The 21,727-nt window shown below is 61.3% G+C and overlaps 1 protein-coding gene across 14 annotated transcripts in view; it reads right to left on the bottom strand.

The window, feature by feature from the left end:
• The window catches only part of MINK1 (misshapen like kinase 1), a 31,177-nt gene that overhangs the window by 1,594 nt on the left and 7,856 nt on the right, over positions 1-21,727 (bottom strand). Inside the window, exons 2-33 of one of the 14 annotated variants that reach the window (XM_077315846.1) lie at positions 17,112-17,177; positions 14,305-14,361; positions 13,726-13,851; positions 13,374-13,484; positions 12,838-12,928; positions 12,552-12,682; positions 12,309-12,363; positions 11,961-12,039; positions 11,194-11,369; positions 11,008-11,077; positions 10,662-10,869; positions 10,351-10,467; positions 10,012-10,098; positions 9,662-9,910; positions 8,803-8,988; positions 7,982-8,185; positions 7,244-7,335; positions 6,568-6,717; positions 6,275-6,387; positions 5,980-6,053; positions 5,724-5,747; positions 4,765-4,937; positions 4,068-4,185; positions 3,727-3,870; positions 3,324-3,435; positions 2,757-2,915; positions 2,519-2,662; positions 2,047-2,181; positions 1,032-1,132; positions 547-696; positions 286-445; positions 65-204 (exon numbers count right to left, since the gene is read on the bottom strand). In XM_077315846.1, coding sequence (XP_077171961.1) covers positions 65-204; positions 286-445; positions 547-696; positions 1,032-1,132; positions 2,047-2,181; positions 2,519-2,662; positions 2,757-2,915; positions 3,324-3,435; positions 3,727-3,870; positions 4,068-4,185; positions 4,765-4,937; positions 5,724-5,747; positions 5,980-6,053; positions 6,275-6,387; positions 6,568-6,717; positions 7,244-7,335; positions 7,982-8,185; positions 8,803-8,988; positions 9,662-9,910; positions 10,012-10,098; positions 10,351-10,467; positions 10,662-10,869; positions 11,008-11,077; positions 11,194-11,369; positions 11,961-12,039; positions 12,309-12,363; positions 12,552-12,682; positions 12,838-12,928; positions 13,374-13,484; positions 13,726-13,851; positions 14,305-14,361; positions 17,112-17,177 — 4,002 coding nt within the window. Of the gene's footprint in view, positions 1-64; positions 205-285; positions 446-546; positions 697-1,031; positions 1,133-2,046; positions 2,182-2,518; positions 2,663-2,756; positions 2,916-3,323; positions 3,436-3,726; positions 3,871-4,067; positions 4,186-4,764; positions 4,938-5,723; positions 5,748-5,979; positions 6,054-6,274; positions 6,388-6,567; positions 6,718-7,243; positions 7,336-7,981; positions 8,246-8,802; positions 8,989-9,661; positions 9,911-10,011; positions 10,099-10,350; positions 10,468-10,661; positions 10,870-11,007; positions 11,078-11,193; positions 11,370-11,960; positions 12,040-12,308; positions 12,364-12,551; positions 12,683-12,837; positions 12,929-13,373; positions 13,485-13,725; positions 13,852-14,304; positions 14,362-17,111; positions 17,178-21,727 lie in introns of all 14 variants that reach the window. The other 13 variants (XM_077315844.1, XM_077315848.1, XM_077315854.1 and 10 more) reach the window with 13 other exon arrangements.

Below are 21,727 nucleotides of genomic sequence, written 5' to 3'. Positions count from 1 at the left end.
CTGCCGGCAGCCCCTGCCCAGTGAGCCCCAGGTGCAGAGTCGGAGCAGAGAGACGGACACCCACCTTGTCGTTCCGCTCGCACAGGAACTTCAGGCGCTGGGCCCGCTTGTGCATGAAGACCCCGTCCAGGTGGCCTGTCTCCACGGAGCGGATCTCAATGGCTTTCTCCCCCCAGCCCATGATCTGATTGGAGCAGATGTAAGCTGGGGAGGAGCAGAAGAGATGAGCCTGGAGCCTTGGCTCCCCTCCCCCCAGCCGCCCCCCCCCCGGCTTCCTGAGCTCACCGACGGAGGTGGGCATCTCCCCCCACTGGAGCACGACGTCCTTGATGATCCGCCCGTAGGTGTTGACGTAGACCCCCTCATCTTCGTAGCAGAGCAGCATCTCCATCCCCTCGGTTTCGGACAGGAAGATGATGGCGTGGGGGGTGATTTGGGACTGGATCTGCAGGGCAGGGGGACAGGGACTCACTCAGTGGCCTGTGGCCCCTGGCCTGGGCATGGGATGCCCCCCCACCCCCACCCCCACCCCCCGCCATGGCTTACATGCACTGGGATGTAGATATCATAGTTGTTGCCGGAGTCCACGTCTATGGCGTGGAAACCGGCACAAGACCCGTAGATCACTTTAAGCCGCTGGCCCTCCTCCACAGTCAGCTCCACAAGCAGCGGCCGGTGAGGCAGGTCAGCAAAAGACTGCAAGGGGGCAGAGGTTACTGGTTCGCTGGCTTAAAGGTTTATCACACCGCCTCCTTCCCCCCAGGCACCCCAGGATCCAGAGGGCGGCTGCGCTGGTCTGCAGCAGAAGAGCTAGATTAGCTTCCAGGAGCCCCAGGGTACTGGGGGGGGGGATTTCCTCTGGCATCCCCTTGCCTGCCCCAAATGAAACCCCCAGATCACCTTCTTGACCTCCACGGTGCTACTCAACTAAACCCCCGAGAAACAGCATGAGCCATTTCAGCCATCCACACATTCTGCTCCTCACCCCCTGGGGCTGCCTCCCTCCCCACCCACAAAAACCGGTCTGCTACCTTGAAGGCCATGAATTTGTGGTAGGGCTTTGGGGCCCAGGCATAAACCTCCACCGAGTTCTTGAGGGCAATGACCAGGAACTTGATCCGTTCATACTTCACTGCAGGCAAGAGTCAGAAGGAAGGAAAATGGATACCCTGCCCCAGCCACAGGGCAAAAGTGTTTGAAGGTTCCAGCTGCAGCCCTCGAGGGCCCCCGGAGGGGTCTCCACCCACACTGCCAGGACCCAGAAAGGGGGCCCTTCTCCACAGCTTCTGAGGGGCTCCCTTTCAGGCTGTGGGGACAGTCACAGACCCAGGGGGAGAGAACCAGGACAGGCCCATTCCAGGCTGTGTTGGCAGTTGGGGAAGGAATCCGGCTCTGAACTTGGTTGCATTTGGCTCTGCTTCCTGCCACTTGCTTCCCTATCGGGTCCCTTTGGCCATCTAAGAGTCCATCTGCCCAGCAATCTCCAATCTTGATATACTTGTTTCCTTCATTATGCCCCCGATGGCTGGAATTTAACCCAAACAAGTGATAACCTTATAAATATAAAGGCAGCTTGGGATTTCTGTTTGATCCTGGAATCTGTTAAAAATCTTCATTATGCCGTATGAAGTATGTGAATTTACTATCCACCCTCTACCTAGATGTAATGGTTGAGGAAATTCTGCTTCGCTGTATCCAAAGATGTGAGCATCCACACCCAAGCCAATGCTTTGAAGAACCCTGGCTGGTCTTCAACATGCCTCCGGGCTCAGACGTGGTTTAGCAAGAGGATGTGATGGTTTTGGACTGAACACTGTTGCTTTGCTCACGGACCAGAAGAAGGTCCTACCCGGAGCTGAGCCGAGCAACAGGGTCCAGCCCCAAAACGTATCTGCTGACAGCCAAGGCTTTCTGAAGAATAGCGCTACCCCTTCAGGGTGCTTTTGAGCATGCCTGGCTCCTCCTCCTGCAGGCCCTGCCTTGCCCCGCCCCGCCCCGCCCCCTGGAGCGTCTGGCTGCTTTCGGGCAAAACCTGCAGAGACTTACCCACGCGGTAGTGGACGCAGCCCTCCATGTCCCCCACGGTGGTCCAGCCCTGCTTCTTCTCCACTTCTGGATCATTGTGCAAAATTTTGTTGCGCAGCCAAGAGAGGTAGTAGACGCGTAGCTTGTTCCTCTTCCCTAAGGGTGGGGGTGGGAGGGGCCCCAAAGGCCAGTCACTCTCTTGGGGGGACAAGATGAAGCCCAACGAGCAGGGAGCAAGGGAGGGGTTGTCACCACGGGGGTGCCCGAGGGAATCTGTGTCCTCCCCAGGAACCTCCAAAGCCGCCTGCTTGTGAGACAGGCCCTGCGGCTCTCCAGCAGAGGACGAATTCCAACTCAGGCCCGCAGGGTCTCCCCATGGACTCCTCGGCCGGAGGCTTTCCTCCTCCCCTGCCACAGCCCGGCCCCCTCAGGCCCACCTGCAGGCCCCTTGGCTGGGTGCCCAGGGAGAGACTCCAGGGCTCCGTCCCCTCACCTGAGATGGTGGTCAGCAGGTTTAGCCCTTCCAAGACGTCCATCTGCTGGAAGCGGCGGCGGCTGATGAGGCTGTACACCTTGCCCTGTCCGCTCCGGTCCAGGAGCATCAGGCCGTTCTCCGTGCCCACCAGCAAGTTGACCCCTGTGGGCACAAGGCCAACTGAGTGGGTGGGCTGCCCCCCCCCCGAGCCACCTGCCACCTGCCACCTGCCCCCTCCCCTCCGCCTCAGCCTCACCCCAGAGTGCAGCGCAGAGAATCTCCGAGTTGAAACGCTTCTTGTACTTGCGGATCTCGGGCGTGTCGCTGTGGGGCCTCGTGTTGGTGGGGTTCACGTTGACCACGGAGCCTTTCCGGGCTTCCAGCTGCAGCTGCTCCAGGCGACTGGGGTCAAAGGCTGCAAACACACCACCGTGAGGGGGAGGAGTGAGGACCCCCAGCCGAGCTGAGCCGGGCCGGACTCTCACCTTCCTCAGTTGAGTTCAGGCCTGGATGGGCTTCCACCCTTGCTCCATTCCCCAGGCACGCCTTAGGCCTCTGGGATGCAGCCGTTACGCAACTGGAGAGACACTCAGTCGGTGGCAGCAAACTGGGAGAAAGCTGAGCCATAACAAGCCCTTGCTCACTATGGCTGATGCACGAAGAGCCCCACCATTGGACACTTGCTAAGGAAAGCAAGGTCCTTGTCCTTGAAATGACCCTGGGGGGGAGGGGAGGGAGGCCATGCCACACTCCAGCCAGGCTTGGTAGCTGGGCAGGCTGTGGGCCCCACCCTGTGGGAAGCACCCCCTCCTCTGCCCCTCACCGGTTATGGGGATGGTGTCTCCGCTTCCACTTGAGCTCTGGTAGATGCCCAGATCCACAAACATGGTGAAGGAGCTCTTCCCAGGCGCTTTGACAAGGCCCCGCGACTGGTACTGCGGCGAGGAGAGAAAACAGAGGCAAGGGGGGGGGGTCACTTCTGGGGTCCAGGGAACGGGAACAGCCTCCCCCCCTGCGCTCGAGTCCTGGTGCCAGAGACTCCTGTGCGTCTTCACAGGGGCAGCTCTGGAACCTTTGCCCCCAGAGATTCCTCGCCCCATTTTCAGCTGGCAATCCTCCCCTGCACCCAAGGGGGCCTGTGGGGGCAACAGCACACCATGCCCATGGCAGAGGGAGCCTGGCAGTGTCCATGGACACCCCTCCCCCCGCTGCACCCTGCCGCTCACGTCTGTGGCCGGGCCCTTGGTGGGGGAGGAGGAGCCGCTGCTGCTCTTGGCCTCGGGCGGCGAGTGGCTGGGCTGGACCACGTCTGGCAGGTTGGTGTAGCCATTGCTGTTACTGTGCAGCAGGTCCCGCTCTTCCTCAGGCGTCTGGAAGGGAGGGGCACAGGATGATGAGGGGGCGGGCAGGGCCCGGCACCCAAGAGCAGTGCGAGGAGCCCAGGGGGCTCACAAGCCAGTGGGGTAGGCTACGGCCAGGCAGTTCCTTTGCCGTCTCACACAGGAGGGGGCGGCCTCCTTCCCGGCCTGCTCTTGGCCCGTCCAGGGGACCGGGGCCGGCTACTCACCCGCTGCACCAGCAGGGTCCCCTCGCCGTACGAACTCTCGGAGCCTCCACTGCCGCCACCCGTGAGCTCCTCCACATCGTGCACCACCATGGTGCTCACCGAGTCCGTGTCACCGTCCCTGCCAATGATGGGACATCAGGACATTCTCCAGGGGTTCCTGGGAAGGCGTTACAGCCACCTCATGCCCACACCTGGCTGGGGAGATTCTGTTCCCTTCTTGGAGATCCAGCCCCACCGAGGAGTGGCCTTTCCCTCTGCGGGTGCTTTGGCTGGCTGGCTGGCTGGCTGGCTGGGTAGGCAGGAGCCAGTGCCAGGCCTGGGGGACTCCAGTCTTGGGAGAGGAGGGAACAGCCTCCGTTCTCATTCTTGGGAGCAGCTGCTGGGCTCCAGCATATGAGTGCTTTCTCCCCCACCCCCCAGGGGGAGGCCAGCAGCAGGACAGCCCGGCACATCCCGGCTTCCGGGAGAGGGCCTGAGGCACCCAGTGTGAACTATGCCTTGGATCTCGACAAGCTTTGCTCTGCATGCTTGCACACCTGAGCCCTGGCTGATGAGGGCTCAGCCTGCCTTTAGGGACACTTAAGCAGCCCTGGGTCTCCTGAATTGTCCCACTGGGGCTCCCGAGAGCCTGCAGGGGTTGCAGCAGCGCACTCAGCGGACTCCAGCATCAGCCTGCCTGTGCCAGCCCCGCCCTCACCTGGCCCCTGGCGTGCCCGTGCCCGACTCGGAGCGCTCCCCCTCGCCCTCCTCCTCGTCCTCCTCCTCTTCCTCACTGGAGTCCAGTTCCTCACTGGAGGAGGAGTAGTCCATGGCCTTCTTGAGGGGCTTGGGGGCCACATCGTCTGGACGTTCCCGGAGCAGCACGAAGTTCTAGGGGGGAAGGAGGAACGCGCACGCCTTAAGGAGAGACTGGCAGAAAGGCCGGCCAGAGCATCTCCAGCCCAGCTCCTGCCGAGGGAGGGAGGAACCGAGCGGCTATGGAAGCCCCTACAAGCACTTGGAGGGGAGGTGGGAGGACAGCCCGCCAGAGATCCCAGCCCTCCCCACACAGGTCTTCCTCTCTGCAAGCACCATGGCCATCCCCCCGAGCCCCGTCCCCCGGACACACAGCAACCCCCTGGGAATCAAGCCTTTCCCCCCACCTTTCCTAATGTGGAGCCCCAGATTCAATTCTGGGAGGCTGCAGGCAGGAGGGGAGAAGGAAAGTCTTTCTCTGCCTGAGACCCTGGCAATCTGCTGCTGACTTCAGTGGACCCCTTCAGTACGAGGCAGCTGTGGTGGCCTCAGGGGGTGGGGTGGGGAGCTGAGCAAGTCAGAAGCCAGTTCAGAAGATACAAGGGCCAGGGCTTTTCTTTCCTGTCAGCTAAGTCACTTGTGGGTCAACCACCACAGTGTCCCTCTTCTTGGCAGGGGGCAATCACCCATTTCTCGTGCCAGCTGCTGCCGTGCCACTCCGAACCTCAGTAGCTCCCACAGCCCGGATGAGGCCCAGCAGGGAGAAGGGGCGGTGGAAAGAGAGCAGGAGGATCCTGAGGGTGGCCATTTGGGATACAGAAATCGGGGACAGGGAAACAAGAAGCTCCTAGGGACAGCACTAGCATGGCCACTGGTCATGATGGTTGGGGGGGGGGAGACCCTCCAGGGAGACGCACTGACCTCACCAATTGCCCGCTTATAGCTCTGCGCAGAGGGAAAGGCAGAAGAGAGGAGAGAAAGAGAAAGGGTAGAGCAGTTAGGATGCAAGCCACCGGCTTCAGACCCCCAACGGGCTGCCTCAGCCCCATCTTCCCTCCCACCTGAGTGCTGCACATTTCCCAGGAGAACCTAGTCCTCCTCGATACACCAACTGACCTTGAAAGACAACATGTGACAAACTGAGAGGCCCCACCATCTCCCCTGCCCTGGGACTTACTGCTGGCCTGCCAGGCCGTGATCGGTGGTCCTCCACCTTGGGCACAACGGGGGTGCTTTCCAGTTTCGGGGGAGCTGTGGGGGGAGAGACAGACTATGAGGCAACAGCCCATGCCCCACTCCCCATGCACTGGCCAGCCCCCTGAAGTCAAGGGATGGGAGGCCTTTGGTCTGCTCTAAGCACAAACACACACACACAGAGCCAGTTCAGCGCCACCCAGGTGCCCCCGCAGTCTCACACTGGCCCCCCGCCACAGCCCTCTGGCCACGGGCATCCGAAGGACTTTGAGCCCCACCTCCTACACGGTTGCGCTCCAGCGAGCCGGCCTGGGGCAGGTTGGCAGACCCCGACTGCAACAAATTGTCCGGGCGCTCCCAGCCAGGGTCACTCCTTCGAAGGTCAGGGTTGCTGCAGGGGAAGAGGGGGCAGAAGGCACTGTCAGAGGGGGGACTGTCTGGCCAAGAGCCCTGCGCTCCCCAGCGTCACTCCAGCAAGGCAAGACCCGTCACCGCAGAGAGAGAAGTCCCCGCTCAGAAATCAGCAAGCCACCGCCGTGCCCGAGTTGTTGCTGTGCTGATGCTCCATTACCTACTGGCGTTTGGCACAGAAGCCGGCAGGTCCCAAGGCGGGGTCCGGCCTGTGGTCTGGGGGGGCGGAGGGGCTGGGGAAGGATCCCACCGGGGACCCCTCTCCAGCCGGCTCTGCATGTGGATATGCCAGGCAGACTTGCTACGGGGTCTGTGGACAGGAGCAAACGCGCATCAGGGGTGCAGAGGCGGCAGGGAAGGGGCCGCCTGCCCCAGGGCCATGTGGAGGGGAGAAGTCTCTCCTCCTCTCCTGCTGGAGGGAAGCCGTGAGCACCACCAGGCCTCATCCAGGCCGCCTCTCTGCCTCCTGGGAAAGCCCAGCACCCTCACCTTCGCTGACGCCGACACCGGCCCCCTTTCCAGGCCCCCTGGGAAACTATGCTGCCTTTGTTCATGGATCCATTCGACAGATTTATAAGAACGTCCCTCTCAGCAGTCTTGGCCGCTGGGCACAATCATTCTAGGCGTCTGAGGTCCTTGCTCCCTGCTGTCCCCACACAGAGGGCAGGACTACCAGCCGATATGCAGCTTTGCTCTGCGGCCAGCTCCCACAGGCAGGTCTCCCACGGCCCCTGGGGCCAAGCCCACCGTCTGCCCTCGGTCCACCCGGAGCCCCTTTCAGAGCGCCTGAGGGGCCTCGGCATCAAGGCTCCCCCCCCCCCCCCCCGAGAGGTTACCTGGCCCGAACGGCGTGAACCGGCCTGCTGTGGCCGCCCCCCGTCCCGCTGGTGTTGAGTGCTGTCGCGATGGAGGATGTCCGCTGGGGGACCTGAAGGGACATGGGGGGGGCACAAGGGATAAGTGGGGCCAGATGTCCCTTGCAGGAGCCTGGTCCTTGGCCCTTGCTCATCCCCGGCCCCCTCGCCCTTCCCGCTGGAGATACTGCCGGGGGCAGAACCCGGACGCTCCCCCCTGCGGCTGGGGAAGTCTTTGCTGGGAGCCAGCCCTGCTGTTCAAAGCAAGCCCCACTCTGGCCTGGGACCCGGGAAGGGAAAATTCTGGCCCATGACTGGAGGAGACAGGGACCTGGGGACAGGAGCGCTGAGCTGCCTGGAGTGAGCCACAGGGCAGGCGCCACCCCATCCCACCCCCCTCCGTGGATCCTTTGGGGGCAAAGCCAAAATCTGTGGGGTGGCATCTCTAAGAAAGGCTTCTTCAACAGCAGAGAGAGGAAAGGCTCCCCCTACGCTTCTGGCCAGAGGGACAGAGCACGCCCACAAAGGGAGGGGGAGGGGGAGGGGGCAGGCAGGGAGCATGTCTGATGTGCCAGGCTTCGGATGGGCTCCAGGGACACCCCCCCCCCATGCACATGGGACTTCCCTCCATGCAGATGGGCACTCTTCCTGAGGTGCTGCTCTCCCCCCACAGAGGGCTCTGACGGCAGTGCTCCCCACAGCCCTCCCCCTCACCGTTACCTTGGGAGGGGGCTCGGGATCCATTTTGACCCAGGGTGGTCCTCGCTGCTCAGCTGTGGGTCGGGACGGCTGTGGGGCAGGGCCCTCTGAAGTGGGGTCCGAGTTCTGCCGGATCATGCCCGCTCGTGGTGGGGAGGGGGCAGAGGAGGTGGAGTCAAGGGCAGGGAAAGCGGCCATGTTCTTGCCGGGCTGGTCCTGCAGCGACTGGGACCGAGGGACGGGGGCAGCGTAGGGTTTGAGCGGGACGCGATGGGCCAGGTGGCTCTGCGGACGGAGACGGGGGCAGGGGTCACTCCCGGGGGGCACCCAGCCAGCCACCCTCCCTGCTCCAACTAGCATCTGCATCCTAAATCTCGCTCCCTCCCACCACTGACTGGGGGGGGGAGGAATTCATTTCCCGCAGGATACAAGCTGGTGAAGAACCAGAGGCCAGGAGGAGTCCGGGCAGCAGCCCCCAAAGTGGCCCTCAGCTACCAACAGGCCTGCCCACAGGGCACTCGTGGGGGGAGTGGGGCACTCTGCCTGCCTCCAACTGCCTGCTTGCTTGATTCCCCTTGCCCCCTTCCCAGGTAACCCCTGTGTCCTGCCTCCTGCTCCCCAGGGACCCTTTGCTTTCCCCTCTGTGGCTGCCCCAGCACTGGCTCTCCCTGGCTACCCTCCTCAGCCCACCTAGTGTCACCACCCTCCTCCCAGCCCCAGGGAAATTAGGGGCAAAGGGCAGGTAATGGGAGAAGCAGCAATGGGAATGAGCAGCTGGGATGGGGACGGGGACGGGCGAGGGCAGCAGCCTGGGAGTGAAGGGGCGAAGAGAGAGCACTCACCTTGTGCTGCCCCTCCTGGGGCTCAACGGGGCGCTGCATGGGCGGGGTCTGCGAGGCGGGGGAGGAGCCAAGGGAGGCCGACTCAGAGCGGGAGGGGGGCACAGACTCTGGCCCCCCACCACCCACTTTGCTCTTGGCCACTGGGGAGGCGGAGTTCTGCTTGTTCATGCGTGCCCGCTCCTCCACCTGGCCAGCAGAAGGAATCAGAATCACAGAATGGCAAGGGACCTCCAGGGTCATCTAGTCCAACCGCTTGCAGAATGCAGGAAATCTACAACTACCTGTCCATCAACAGTGACTCCAAATCCGTTCCCAGATGATGCCCCCCCCCGCAAATCATAGAGTTGGAAGGGGCCATTCAGGCCATCTAGTCCAACCCCCTGCTCAAAGCAGGATCAGCCCAAAGCATCCAACCTTTGCTTGAAGACTGCCAGTGAGGGGGAGCTCACCACCTCCTTAGGCAGCCTATTCCACTGCTGAACTACTCTGACTGTGAAAATTTTTTTCTTGATATCTAGCCTATATCGTTGTGCTTGTAGTTTAAACCCATTACTGAGCGTCCTGTCCTGTCCTCTGCAGCCAAACAAAACACAGGATCCCTGGCCAGCCTGGCCTGGAGGAAATTTGCCGCCTCCCAACCCCAAAGTGGCGATGGGCATTTCCTTGGCATGCAAGAAAGGGCCCCAAGAGCCCAGCAGGGACAGAGCGCCTCCTGCCCAGCCACTCCCAATCTGCCTCCAGGAGGGCAAGAGATACGGCTGCACCATTCAGCCTCCCCTCCCTCTCCCCAGGGGAAACGCCTTCTGAATTGGCCACGGGCCTGCTTGAGCTCTGCACACCCCCCTGCAGGGAGACATACCTCCCGTGCCCAGGTGGGCTTGTCAGCAGAGTTGGAGCTGCGGTTGTAGTGGTACAGGGGCTTCTTCTCTGGGGGCTGCTGGGACTGCTGCTTGTGCAGCTGTTGCTGCTGCTGCTGCTGCTGCTGCTGCTGCTGCTGCTGCTGCTGCTGCTGCTGCTGCAGGGACTTCAGGTAGGCATGCTCCTGCTGCAGCTGGCGCTGGAGCCGCTCTGACTGGCGCTGCTCCTCCAGCTGCTTCCGCTTGTACTCCTGGAGGAGCAGAGGAGGGGCCTTGACCTGGCTGCCCAGAGGGGCCACTCGTCCCTCCCCTGGCCCGGCCAGGCCTACCACCCCTCCCAGGCCTCCTTTACCAGCAGCAGGGCCTGTTCCTGGAGGAGCTGCTGCTGCAAGATCTCCAGCTGCCTCTGCTCCTCCTCTAATTTGTGCCTGATATACTCCTGGGGGGGGGGAGAAAGGGGGGTGAAGAGAGCACAGAGGCAGCCCCGCAGCCCAGCAGAGAGCAGGGGAAGCCACACCACGCCACCATAGAGACAGGCCCCACAAGAAGCCATGGCAGCCCAGCCCCAAGGCCCCTTTCCCAGCCCAGGGCAGGGCAACCACAAAGGCGGGCAGAAGGTGGTGCCCAAGCAGGCAGGGAGGTCTGGGATGCTGGTGCCCTGCTGCCCTGCCCCAACGGCTGCCTCGCCCACCTGTTCCCGCTCGGCCTGTCGCCGCTCTTCCTCCCGCCGTATCACTTGCATGTCCTCCAGCCGCCGCTGCTGCTCTTTCTCCTGCATCTTCCGCTGTTCCCGCTCTCGCCGTTGTTGCTGGCAGACAGAAAAGCAGAGGATCAGGGGAGAAGTGCAGGAGCCCTACAGCTAAGACCGCGGGCAAGAGGAGAAAGGCCCGTGGACCAAGAGGGACTCCCGCTCCACAGCGGGGAGGCCAAAAAGGAGGAGAGGGTCAGGCATGCCTGCGAGACCCCCCCCCCGGCCACCCTCAGGCTGCTGGTGCCACACACCTCCTCCACACGCCGCCTCTCCTCCTTCTGCTCCTCGATGCGCCGCTGGCGCTGGTGCAGCAGGTGCTTGATGTGAGCCTCCGAGTCGCGGTGCTGCACTGCCAGCTGCTGCTGCTGCTTCAGAGCCTCTGAGTTACTCTTGTTCTCCTGCTGCAGGCGAAGGAACTCCCGCCGCAGCGTCGACTCACCCGGGACATTCATGATGGAGCTGCAAGGGGTGGAGGCAGGCTGAGCAGGCCACGGGAGATGCCAGCAGAGCTCCACCCACCCTCCTTCTCTGGACACAGACGGGCCCACGAGGGCAGGGGCACGGGGAGGGGGAGGGGGGGCAGCACAGCTCTGGTACCTGGGCTCGCCTTCCTCACCACGCCCATCATCCTCTTCCTCACTGCCACTGTATTCATATTCGGTCTCGTCTGCCAGAAAAACCATGCGGAATGTCACCTCCGGGCTGCCCTGGCAACTCCCCAAGCCCCCCGGGGAGAGAGCCGAGGGCTGGCTGCAGGTCCCTTGCCCCTCCCCTCCCAGGCACCTTTCTCCCCCCTCTTCTTGCGTGTGCGGTCGATGTGGTCCTTGAGCTGGATGCGGACCTGCCGCTCTGTGGGCTGGTCCCGGATGAAGGGGAACTTGAGGAGCTGCTCCGTTGCAGGCCGGCTGGTGTACGCCTTGACCAGGCAGTTGTCGATGAAGTCAATGAATTTCTTGGACCTGCCGAGGAGACAGCCACAAAGGCCCCTGCAGCAGCTCCCAGAGGGAGGCCCTCCCCCACCCCCAAGAAGGCACAGGGCACAGCGGGGTGTGGGACGCCGGGAGAGCCCCCACAGGTCAAGACGGGTCAAGGCTGGGCTGGGTAGGGCTCCTGGGTGAGTGGGCTAGAGCACACATTCAGAAGGGAACTCGCTTGGCTGCCAGTCTCTCTGGTTAAAAGGAAAGCAGCCCTCAGGTGGCCTATGTGGGGGAAGCCTTTCGCAGCCAGCCAGCCAGCCAGAGGAGACAAGTCTGGACAGCCCAGAGGTCCTGCATCCAAGGGCCAGGCCACCGTTGCCATGGTTGGCGGAGGCAATCCCAGGCCTGCCGAGAAGAGGGCCAGCAGCACAGTGGCCGATCTGGGTCTGAGAGGGAAGCTTTCCTTGGTGCCTGGAGCTGGAGACGTCGAACAGTGGGATAGCTGGGACCAGCTCTGGCCCAGCCTGCACCTCCTCTCGCCACTCAGCCTTCAGGGAATGACAGCCACGGGTCAACCATGCAGGACTGCCGCCAGGAGAACGGAGCGCACGCCCAGGGCAGCAGCACACCTACCATTTCTTGGATTTGAGCTTGGGCGGAGGATTGCGAGGGATGAGGAAGAGCGCTCGCATGGGATGCATGTCACACAGGGCTGGAGGGGGGGGGGGGAGGCAGAGAGAGAGAGAAATCAGAGCCCTTCCCAGGGAGGAAGGGAACACCCCTGCAACTAGCGAAGGCCTAGGCTCTGCATCCCTTCTCTGGGAGGCCACATCCCCCCTTAGTTCTTGGCTCTAGCCCAAGAGAGCCCCCCCCCCCCGTTCTAGAGAACCCAGCAGTCCTGGCTCAGCCCCTGCTGAACCCCCTGAGCACCTGCCCATCAGCGCCCTCCCAGCCTGCAGGGTTTCCCAGGCAGACACTCACGTGGGGCTCCCTCAGCCATCTCAATGGCAGTGATCCCCAGGGACCAGATGTCGCTCTGCAAGAGGAAGCGCAGACCGGTGGGTGCAAAGGCACTGCCCCACCCCGCCCCACCCGTCTAAGGGGAGGCAGAAGTCCTTCCGGCATCCTTGCTCCATGGAGCCCCAAGCAGGGCCTCTCCCCACCCACCCACCCACCCACCACCCAGCCAGCCAGCCTTCAGGGGCACAGGAGGGAGGCACGTACTCTGTAGTCATAGGTGGCATCAGGATTCTCATCACAAGCAATCACCTCTGGGGCCATCCAATAAGGGGTGCCGATGAAGGTGTTCCGGCGGCCCACTGTGCGGTCCAGCTGGGCGCTCACCCCAAAGTCAACTGAGGAAGAAGCAAGACCGAATGCTTGTTCAGCCATGCGTACGAGTCAGCTGGGCTCTCAGTCCATGAGGCCATCTCTGACCCCGCCCCAGGGAAACAGGGCCCCCCTCCCCCCCCCCCGAGTGTGGCTGTGGGACGGGGCAGGTTTCGCATACCTAGCTTCACTTCAGCATTCTCGGTGAGGAGGACGTTCTGGCCCTTGATGTCTCGGTGGATCACCTTATGCGCGTGCAGGTGGGCCAGACCCTGGGGAGAGAAGAGAGATGCAACCGGACATCAAGACTGGTGCAAGATGGCATAAACCATAAAGGCTGAGCACAACGCAACAGATTAGTGAACCAAATCAACATTGTGTACAAAACCTGATGCCACTAATTCAATATGTCAACAATAAAGCTCACAGACCATGCGCAGCAGAACAAAACCATGCGCTAAAGGTATTTTGGCACAAGCTGCTTCATTTGCGCAGCACCATCTAATGCTCCCCGCGGAGAACAAGGACCAGGCGAGCAGACGAAGCCCTGGCAGGGCCGCTTGCCCAAAGCCAGCCTCCCGCCACTGCCACCGCCCCACCTCTGCCTCCCTCTGGTTCTGTTAGTGGCTTCGATCCACGCGCAGGGAGCCTCAGGCAGCTGCCCCCCCAACTTGTCCCCAACTTCCGCCTTGACCCCAGTCTCTGGCTGGCTCGTACCCGGAGGATCTCCCGGCAGATGTAGGCGATGCAGTCTTCTTTCAGAGCATTGCCTTTGGTGTTCTTCACCAGGTCAGTCACCGAGCCGGCCCCACAAAACTCCATCACAAGCTGCGGGGACACGGAGGGGGGGGGGGAAAGGTGGAGACCACCGTGGAGAAATGGAGGTGACGCACAGAAAGCAGCAGAACTGCTGCTGGCCAAGCACCCCTTGAGGGCTGGACTGGGGCAGCCTCCCCCAGCGCCCCTTCTGCACGAGGCAGGATGCCCCCTTGGCCACCCTAAGCACAGGACTGCAGGCCAGCTGGCCGGGGGGAGCTAGGTCAGGCCAGGGCTGCTCCGCTTCCCTTACCCAGAGCTGGTCATCATTGCCGGGGGGGCTCTTCTTCACGAAGGCCCCATAATAGGTGGCGATGTTCCGATGGTGCGAATACTTCTTCAGCATATTTATCTCTTGCTTGATCTCTTCCTCTTCATCCTTTTTTTGGAGGGGTGGGGGGGGGGTGACAGAGAGAGATGTTTCAGGCCCATCAGCACCCCTTTCAAGGATGCTTCTTAGCCGGGCATGGGGGCAAGATCAGGCCAGCCACCCTGGGGTGTACGGAGCCCCTCCGCTGCAAACCTGCTGCTACTGCTGCCCCGACCCCCATCCCCATCCCGCTGGCCTCTCTTCGGCCTCAAGCACCCCCTGACCGGGACATGCCTCTCTCACCAGGAGACGACTGCAGGCTCCAAGGAAGGGAGCCAAGGCTCTGCCAGTACCGGACACAGGGAGCTTTGGAAAGCTCCTCCCCCCCCCCCCCCGCAATCTTGAGGGTTCCCTGGACACAAACTGAGCTCTTCTACTGCCGACTAACACAGTTGCCCTCTGGAAACAGCCCTGGAGGTGGAAGCCCCCCCCCCTTCCACTCACGCACAACTCAGGCCCTACCTCAGTGACATCCATGACTTTGATTGCAGCCAACTGCCCGGTCTTGACATGGCGGCCCTGAGGGAAAGAGTGGGGTGCGGTGCTCAGGGAAGCCTTGCCCTGGCTCCCTCCTCTATGTCCAGACAGAGCTCTGCCAGGATTGCTTGAGGACTGCATGGAGGCCCCAGCCCCCCTCACCCCACACACACACACACTCAGGCCTGAGAAACAGGCCTGCCTGGGGCCACACTGCTGCTGGCTCCACTCCCCTGGGCCCACCATGGGCCCTGCCCCAGCCACCCCCTTGCAAGGGCTGCACCGTCTCCCAGGGGGGCAGGCTGCCTATCATTCCACAAAACGTGACCAACAAAATTTTCAAGACACAATTTTCCCAAAAGGACTGTCGTAGAATGCTTTTGTAAAGGGATCGTAGTTTTGTGCAGCATTTCTTGTCTCATCTGCCTTGGACTGCACTGTCTTCTGCCTCTCCAGCTGCTGTTGCACAGCTGGCAGGGCATCGTGCCTTGGCTTGGGCCTGTCTGTTCTCTCATGCTGTGATCCTCTTTCCCAGGCATGCTTCACTGGATGCGGGAGGCTGTCAGAGCAGGCGGTGTGTGTGTGTGTGTGTGGGGGGGGGGGGGGTTGTGTTCTGTAATCTGCCCACTGTCTCAGAGAGAGGCAGACTGTGAACAGAGGCAATGAATCAAGCATCCTCTGGGGGTTTCCCAGCTCCCTCAGCAGGCGTGCTCTGTCAGCCTCACTGAGCCAAGCAGCAGGCTGCCCTCTGGCAGGCTCAGCCCACGGCCTGAGGCCTGGACAGAGGCATTTGGGCTCAGTTAAAGGGGCAGAAGCCAAGCTATGATGTGGCTGGCCTCTATCCATTCAGCACCATGGTGCTTCCCCCCCCCCCCCCCCCGCACAACTCTGCTTCAGTTTCAGCTTTATCTCTGTAATGGTGCTTGGAGCCCAGCAGAGGGAGCCAGAGGTCTGTCCAGAGGGCCAGCTGGTCAGGGAGTGCTCCAGCTGAGGAAGATCCACTCTCCCCTCCTGGACCAACAGCCCGGTGGCAAAGGGCACCAGCAAAGCACCCCCCTCCTGCAGCCGGAGTGGCCATGGAGGTGATCAAGAGTGGAGGCAAAGGACTCCGTGTTCCTGGGGGCTGGCTGTGGGGCCTAGAAGGAGGCTGGGGACAGCCCCCAGAGCCAGTGTGCTCCCTGGCTCCACCCTCTCAAGGACGGGGGGGGGGGGGGGGGGGCTGAGGCACCAGAGAGTTCTTCACCAGGAGACTTTTGGGGTAGTGGCTGGTGTGCTGGACTCTGCCCTGGAAGCTCATTGGGCGACCTCATGTGAGACATGTACTTTCTCAGCCTGGTCTACCTCACAGGATGGTTGTGAGAATAAAGGGGAGTGGACCAGGGAGGCAGGTGGGGCACAAACCATGGACATACATAAAAGAGCCCCAGGACCTGCCGAGCCCAGCCAGCCAGCTGAGGGAGAGCCTGGGTTCATCAGGGACCCGCTGGCCTCCCTACCCAGCCCCCTCAGCCTCTCCACACTGCCCTCCAGCATCTACCTCCCCACCCCGGGGGCTGAAAGTGGGGCAGGGGACAGGAGAAGGCAGAGAGCTGCTCTGCATTTGCATGGCAAGCCCCCTGGTGCCCTCCGCCCGGCGCTGGCATTGTCATGCAGCTTGGCGTGGGCAGTAGTTGCCTGGCAACAGCCTCCCTCTTGCTTTCAAGCAAGTCCTCTTGATGAAAAAGCTTTCCCCCCCTCGCCCAATTCTCCCCCCCCTCACAAAATGATCTGGAACACCTCAGCTCTGCAGCTTTCCTGGCAGGGGGGGGTGCACTTGGAAGCTGTCCTGTGGCTGATTCAACCCCTTCCCGGCAGGTGTCAGTTTATTCTAAAAATGTTTCTGCTGCTATTCTCCATCATAGAGGCTCCCCCCCCCCCCCAGATCCAAAGTCAGAATCACAAACAGGGGCCCAACCAGGTTCTAAAAGGAGTTGCACACCCACACATGCCCAGTCCAAGCCGCTCCGAGAAGAGGGGGACTAGCACAAGGGTCCTTAACAAGGAGGAGGAAGAGGAGGACCCCCCTCCCAAGCCCAGCGAAGGGACGGAAGCAAGCGCAGGCTCGAAGCAGAGTTTGGGTGCTCAAGAAAAGACCCCATTTCAGAGGGGGGGCAGGGCTGGCTGCAGACCAGCAGAGACACATGCAGCCCTTGTTCCCATGGGAACTGCTACAGTGCTTCAAGGATAGCACAAAAGATTGGGGCTTCCAGCAGAAAGCAGCTTCAGGGGGGGGGGGATCACCTTCAGCGCTTGGTCCAGGGGCTAGTCTGCTTCTCTGTAGGGTGTGGCTCAGGCCCACTTGCCTGGCAGGCTTAGCTCTGCCCATCCTGTTCAGCACAGCACCCACAGCAGACAGGGCCATGACAGGGGTCAAATCCAGTCCATTGAGGTTCAGACCGGGAAAGGCCCGTCACGAGGAGAGGGACAAGCCAGCACTCTGGGGCAGCACAGAAAGCAGGAAGGGGCTGGGGAGGGGGGGGGGGGCTAGAACAGCTCTGGGAATAGGGCTCAGGGGGGGAGAAGGGAGCCCACTCCTGGTGCCTCACAGAAGCTGGCCTGCCAGCAACTGAGTGTTGAAGCACGTGGGATGTGGCTGCCCTGAACATCAAAGGGCTGGGCTCTGCAATGGCTCCCCCCAACCCCACCCCCGCCTTTGGGCCATGACAGCTTCTTGGGCTGCCTGAAGCAATCTGGGCCCCAGCCAAGAGGAGTCCCCGGGACCCAGGGGGCCGGACCCCTGCACCCTCACTCACCTTATAGACCTGCCCATAAGTCCCATTGCCAACCACCTCCACGAGTTCAAATATGCCAGCAGGATCCTGCAGAGGAGAGAGAGAGAAGCAGGGGTTCAGGGTGCTCCTAGACAGAAGTGGAATCTGCTATTCACAGAGAGAGTTCATGCGAGGGGGCAGGGAGCCATGTCTTCCAGAGGTTGCCCCAGCTGCGGTGCAGAAAGAGGGCCCTCTTTGCGCTGGGCTGGGCTGGGCTGGGGGGCCGCAGGGAGGGAGGGAGGGAGGGAGGGCCAGATCCCCTTGGTGGGCCCAGTGCCCACCACTTCTTACGCCGGCCGCCCTTGCCCTTGGTGGGGGTTATTCCGAGAAGGGGCAAAGCAGGGGACCAAGACAATTTTGCCGCCAGACTGCTGAATTCTGAGTCTCAGCAGAGTCTGCAGGCTGCAGAGCTGGTTTTCCTTCCAGTCGGGAATTCTGGGGCTGCTCGAAGAGGAAGGCCAGCTTCTTCAGGTGACATGAGTGCCTGCGACAAGGACTCCAGACACCCTCCCTCCTCCAGCCTTGAAGTGTGTGCTGAGTGTGGCTCTGGGTGGGAGGACAGATGGGGGCTTTCAGCAGCTCCAGCTCCAGCTCCAGCCCCTGCATGCGCTCTGAGGCTATACTCTGAACCCCCAGGGCTGGAGGAGGGGGAGCCTGCAGACGAAGGACTGGAGGGCGCATGGGGAGGGGCAGGCCAGCCAGCCACTCCCATTGTAACACTTTGGCACAAGCTGCTGCCCATCTTCTCTCCAGGTGACTCAGGGAGTTTGAAATCCATGAAAAAACCTACTGAAAAAGTCCTCAGTACTTCCTGGGCACCTTTGAGCCTCCTGGAGGGTCCTGCTTCCCACTCCTGCCCGTGGCAACACCCTGGCACCACAAGCTGCCATCCTGGGCCCAAAGCGAAGAAAGGCCACACTGGTGAGCTCCCCCTCACTGGCAGTCTTCAAGCAAAGTTTGGATACACACTTTTCTTGGATGCTTTAGGATGCTTTGGGCTGACCCTGCGTTGAGCAGGGGGTTGGACTAGATGGCCTGTATGGACCCTTCCAACTCTATGATTCTATGATTCTATGCCACTCTGCAGCAGAAAAGCCAGCTGTCAATCTGCCCTGAAGCCCGGCCCTGGAGACCTCCTCCAGCCCACAGGCAGGGAAGAAAGAGCAGCCCTGGGGTCTGGCCAGCAAGGCAGCAGAGCAGGGGCAGGGGCCTCCAGGCTGGACTCCAGCATGCCCCACAGCAAAACGAATGGGGAAGAGGAGAGGGGCAACCAGACCCCGCGTCTGAGTCCCAGAAGCTCTGGCAGGCAAGCCTGCTGCTGGGAGTTCCTAGCTGGTTCTGCTTTGCTGGCACACCAGCCACATGGGCATGGCTAGACATGGCGCGTCTTCTGGCCTCCCCCATTCCCCCCATCCTCAAGCGTAGAGGGTCAAGGCCTCCAGTGGCCCAGGGAAGCAGCCAGACAGCCACACAGGGGATCCCTGCCCCCTCCACCCGCATTTCCTGCCCCCTCCACCCGCAGAAGGGACACAGAACCGGGCAGCCAGCCCTGGACAGGGAGCCAGCGGCCCTCCTCGGGTCCTGCTCTTTGGCAAAGCCTGGTGCCTGGGGGATCCCCTGCCGCTGTGGAGGGAATGCCACCTCCCATCTAGGCCACAGACCGGCACGTGTCTGCCACCACGCTCCAGCACTGGGCCACGTCTCAGAAGATGAGTATTAATAGTTCCTCATTACAGCAAGATGAGAGAGCCCCAAAGGACGGCAGCAAGAAAAAGAGACCCTGGCCTCCGTGGGCCCAATCCAGCGTGGAGCTCGCCTTCACAAGCCACAGGCGGGCAACTCGCATCTAGCAGACCAGGGAGTGCATCAGGTGGGTGACCGGGGGGTGGGAAGTGGAAGGAACTGCCCGGGTCCCCTCCTGGAGCACATCAGGAGCTGGCAAGGGTGGCTTTACGGTGGGACGGCGTGGGGGGAGGGAGACCTGAGTGCTTCCTTCAGGAATCCTGCTGGGAACACCATGCGGGGTAAGGTCACCTCCAGCCGGCCACTGCCTCTTGCAACAAGACAGCCTCTGGTTCCAGGCAGGGCCTACAGCCCTGGGGCCGCCTCCCAAGACAGTCGAGGCAAGGGGGTGGGGGGAGGGGGTACGTCTCAAGGTATGCAAAGTTGGCCATGACCTGGGACTCAATGAAAAGCTCCCCATCACGCCAAGAGCAGTGCCATGCCTTTCACAGAGCCTCGATGGCCCACAGGCACTCTAGCCAAAATGGCGGCATCAGATGGGGGGCAGCTTTGCTGAAAGAGGTGGAGGCCTCCCTCCCCTCTGAGAGATGGGAAGGCCCCTTTCTCCCACTTAGGGAGAAAGCAGCTGCCTGGCAGGCTGAGGAGGTGGCCCCTTCCCTCTTGCCCGGCCACCTGTGCAGGGAAGATTTTCAAACACCTGTGGACACACCTGGGATCACCTGCCTCTTCTTCCAGAACCTCTCCCCTCCACCCACCTGTGCCCGGCCACCCCTGTATGCTGGGCCCATCAGAAAAACAGTCCAGAGTCTCTCCTCGGAGTTCTGCTCTCTTGAGCATTTCAGTTCACTAACTGCAAGAGCTGATTCAGCACAGAGGTGGAAAGACAAACTGTCAGTCAATAGGCCCCTGGTTCAAATCTTCCCTTTGCAGTGAGCCTACCAGCTCTGTCTTGCTCAGCCTCATCTCTAATTGCAGGACAACCCTACTGCCCTACTTCCAAGGGCAGTGCTTTAGGCACTGTGGTGCAGGACATAAATAGCGAGCAGGACTTTCACAGTCACATTCACAAGTGACACGTGGCTACAACCCACAAGAAGCCTCTCGGGGTGACGAAAAGGAGCACAAACGCCTTCCAAAGCAGTTACTCAGGAGTCGGGCAGATGGTGTCCACGTTCTGCTAAGCAACAAAGACTGAGTCCAGCAACACCATCCAGGCCAACCAAGCTAGATCCCCGTGACACTCCTCCCCCCCCCCCCCCCGCTGTTCCAGCACTGCGATGGGAAGTCCACCTGGCTTCTTGCTCAAAGGCTGCCCGGCCGGCTTATGCAGCCTCTGAGGGGCTCCAGGCATTCCCCCAAGCTCCTCTTCCACTTGTTTGTCTCAACACAGGCATCTCTCCACCCTTTGGAAAAGGAGCCAGGGAGGCAGCCTGGCAGATCAGCTCCATGCCCCACCAAGGCCTGCCGTTCACCAGGAGCACATCATGCTTGCAAGAGAAAGGGTCATGTTGGTGCAGGTCCCTGCTGCTCCTGCCTGAAGAGACTGGAAGCTCACAACTTGCTCCAGACCACGTCAAGAGTGCCAGCCAGGAGAAGGCCCTGGATCCGCTCTTGGCCTGGCCAGCCACCTTCTGCACTGACCCAGCCGTCCAGCAGTAGCTCCCATCTACCAAGCCCTATGAAGATAGGTTGAGGGACTTGGGAATGTTCAGCCTGGAGAAAAGGAGGTTGAGAGGGGACATGATAGCCCTCTTTAAGTATTTGAAAGGTTGTCACTTGAAGGAGGGCAGGATGCTGTTCCCGTTGGCTGCAGAGGAAAGGACGTGCAGTAATGGGTTTAAACTACAAGTACAACGATATAGGCTAGATATCAGGAAAACCTTTTTCACAGTCAGAGTAGTTCAGCGCTGGAATAGGCTGCCTAAGGAGGTCACCACTCCCCCTCACTGGCAGTGTTCAAGCAAAGGTTGGATACACACTTTTCTTGGATGCTTTAGGATGCTGTGTTGAACAGGGGGTTGGACTAAATGGCCTATATGGCCCCTTCCAACTCTATGATTCTATGATCTGCTGTATTACATTTATGAGGGTCTCCATGTGTTCAGTGCCAGCCCAAATATGAACAGGGCCCGCTCCACAAAGCAAAGTGGGCAGGGGAAGCAGGACCCCCCCCTTTCATTCCAGTGCCACATGGGTGGGATTAGCAGCAGCAGCAGCTGGAAGTGAGGCTAAGACATTTTGGGGCAAAGGTGGTCTTGGAGGCAGGCATGGAATGAAAGGAAAGGGGGCATCACCCAGGGAAGCGGGTTCCAGGCAGGGGGGGCATTGGTGATGAGGTGGCAAGGTGCTGCCTTGCAGGAAGGGGGGGGAGGCCGAGGCTGCAACAAGCCTTGAGTGGGCAGCATCTGAAAAGAGGCCGTGTGATCAGGGAAACAAGAGAAGCAATTGTGCGTCAGAGGGCCGGAGAGCATCTGGACAAAGGAACGGCAGAGAGGAGGCGGCTGGCTGCCCAAGGGGACGAGGCACGCTTCTACCAGACCTGGCTGGAGGAAAAGGAGACCTGCCAGAGGCAAGCACGGAAGGCGGAGGACACAGCTGAGCCCTTCCTTAGGGCCTCCACCACTTCACCGCTCTCCACACCCTCTGCTGTCATGATACCCCCCTCCCCCCATAGAAGGTGCCCTCCACTGATGCCCCCTCAGAGCACCCAGCAGACCTTGCTCTGAAGCAGTGCAGAGCTGGGCCCAACACCAGGCCTCCACCAGGAGTGGTGGGGAGAGGACTGGGGAAGGACAACAGGCACCCAGGAGGACAGGGGGTGCAGCTGTGAGTCAGCATGCAGAGGTGGACAGACA

This window comes from Paroedura picta, chromosome 16, assembly GCF_049243985.1.
Source record: "Paroedura picta isolate Pp20150507F chromosome 16, Ppicta_v3.0, whole genome shotgun sequence".
Lineage (NCBI taxonomy): Eukaryota > Metazoa > Chordata > Lepidosauria > Squamata > Gekkonidae > Paroedura > Paroedura picta.
The sequence above is the reverse complement of the archived record's forward strand: the minus strand, read 5'-3'. Positions and strand labels throughout refer to the sequence as shown.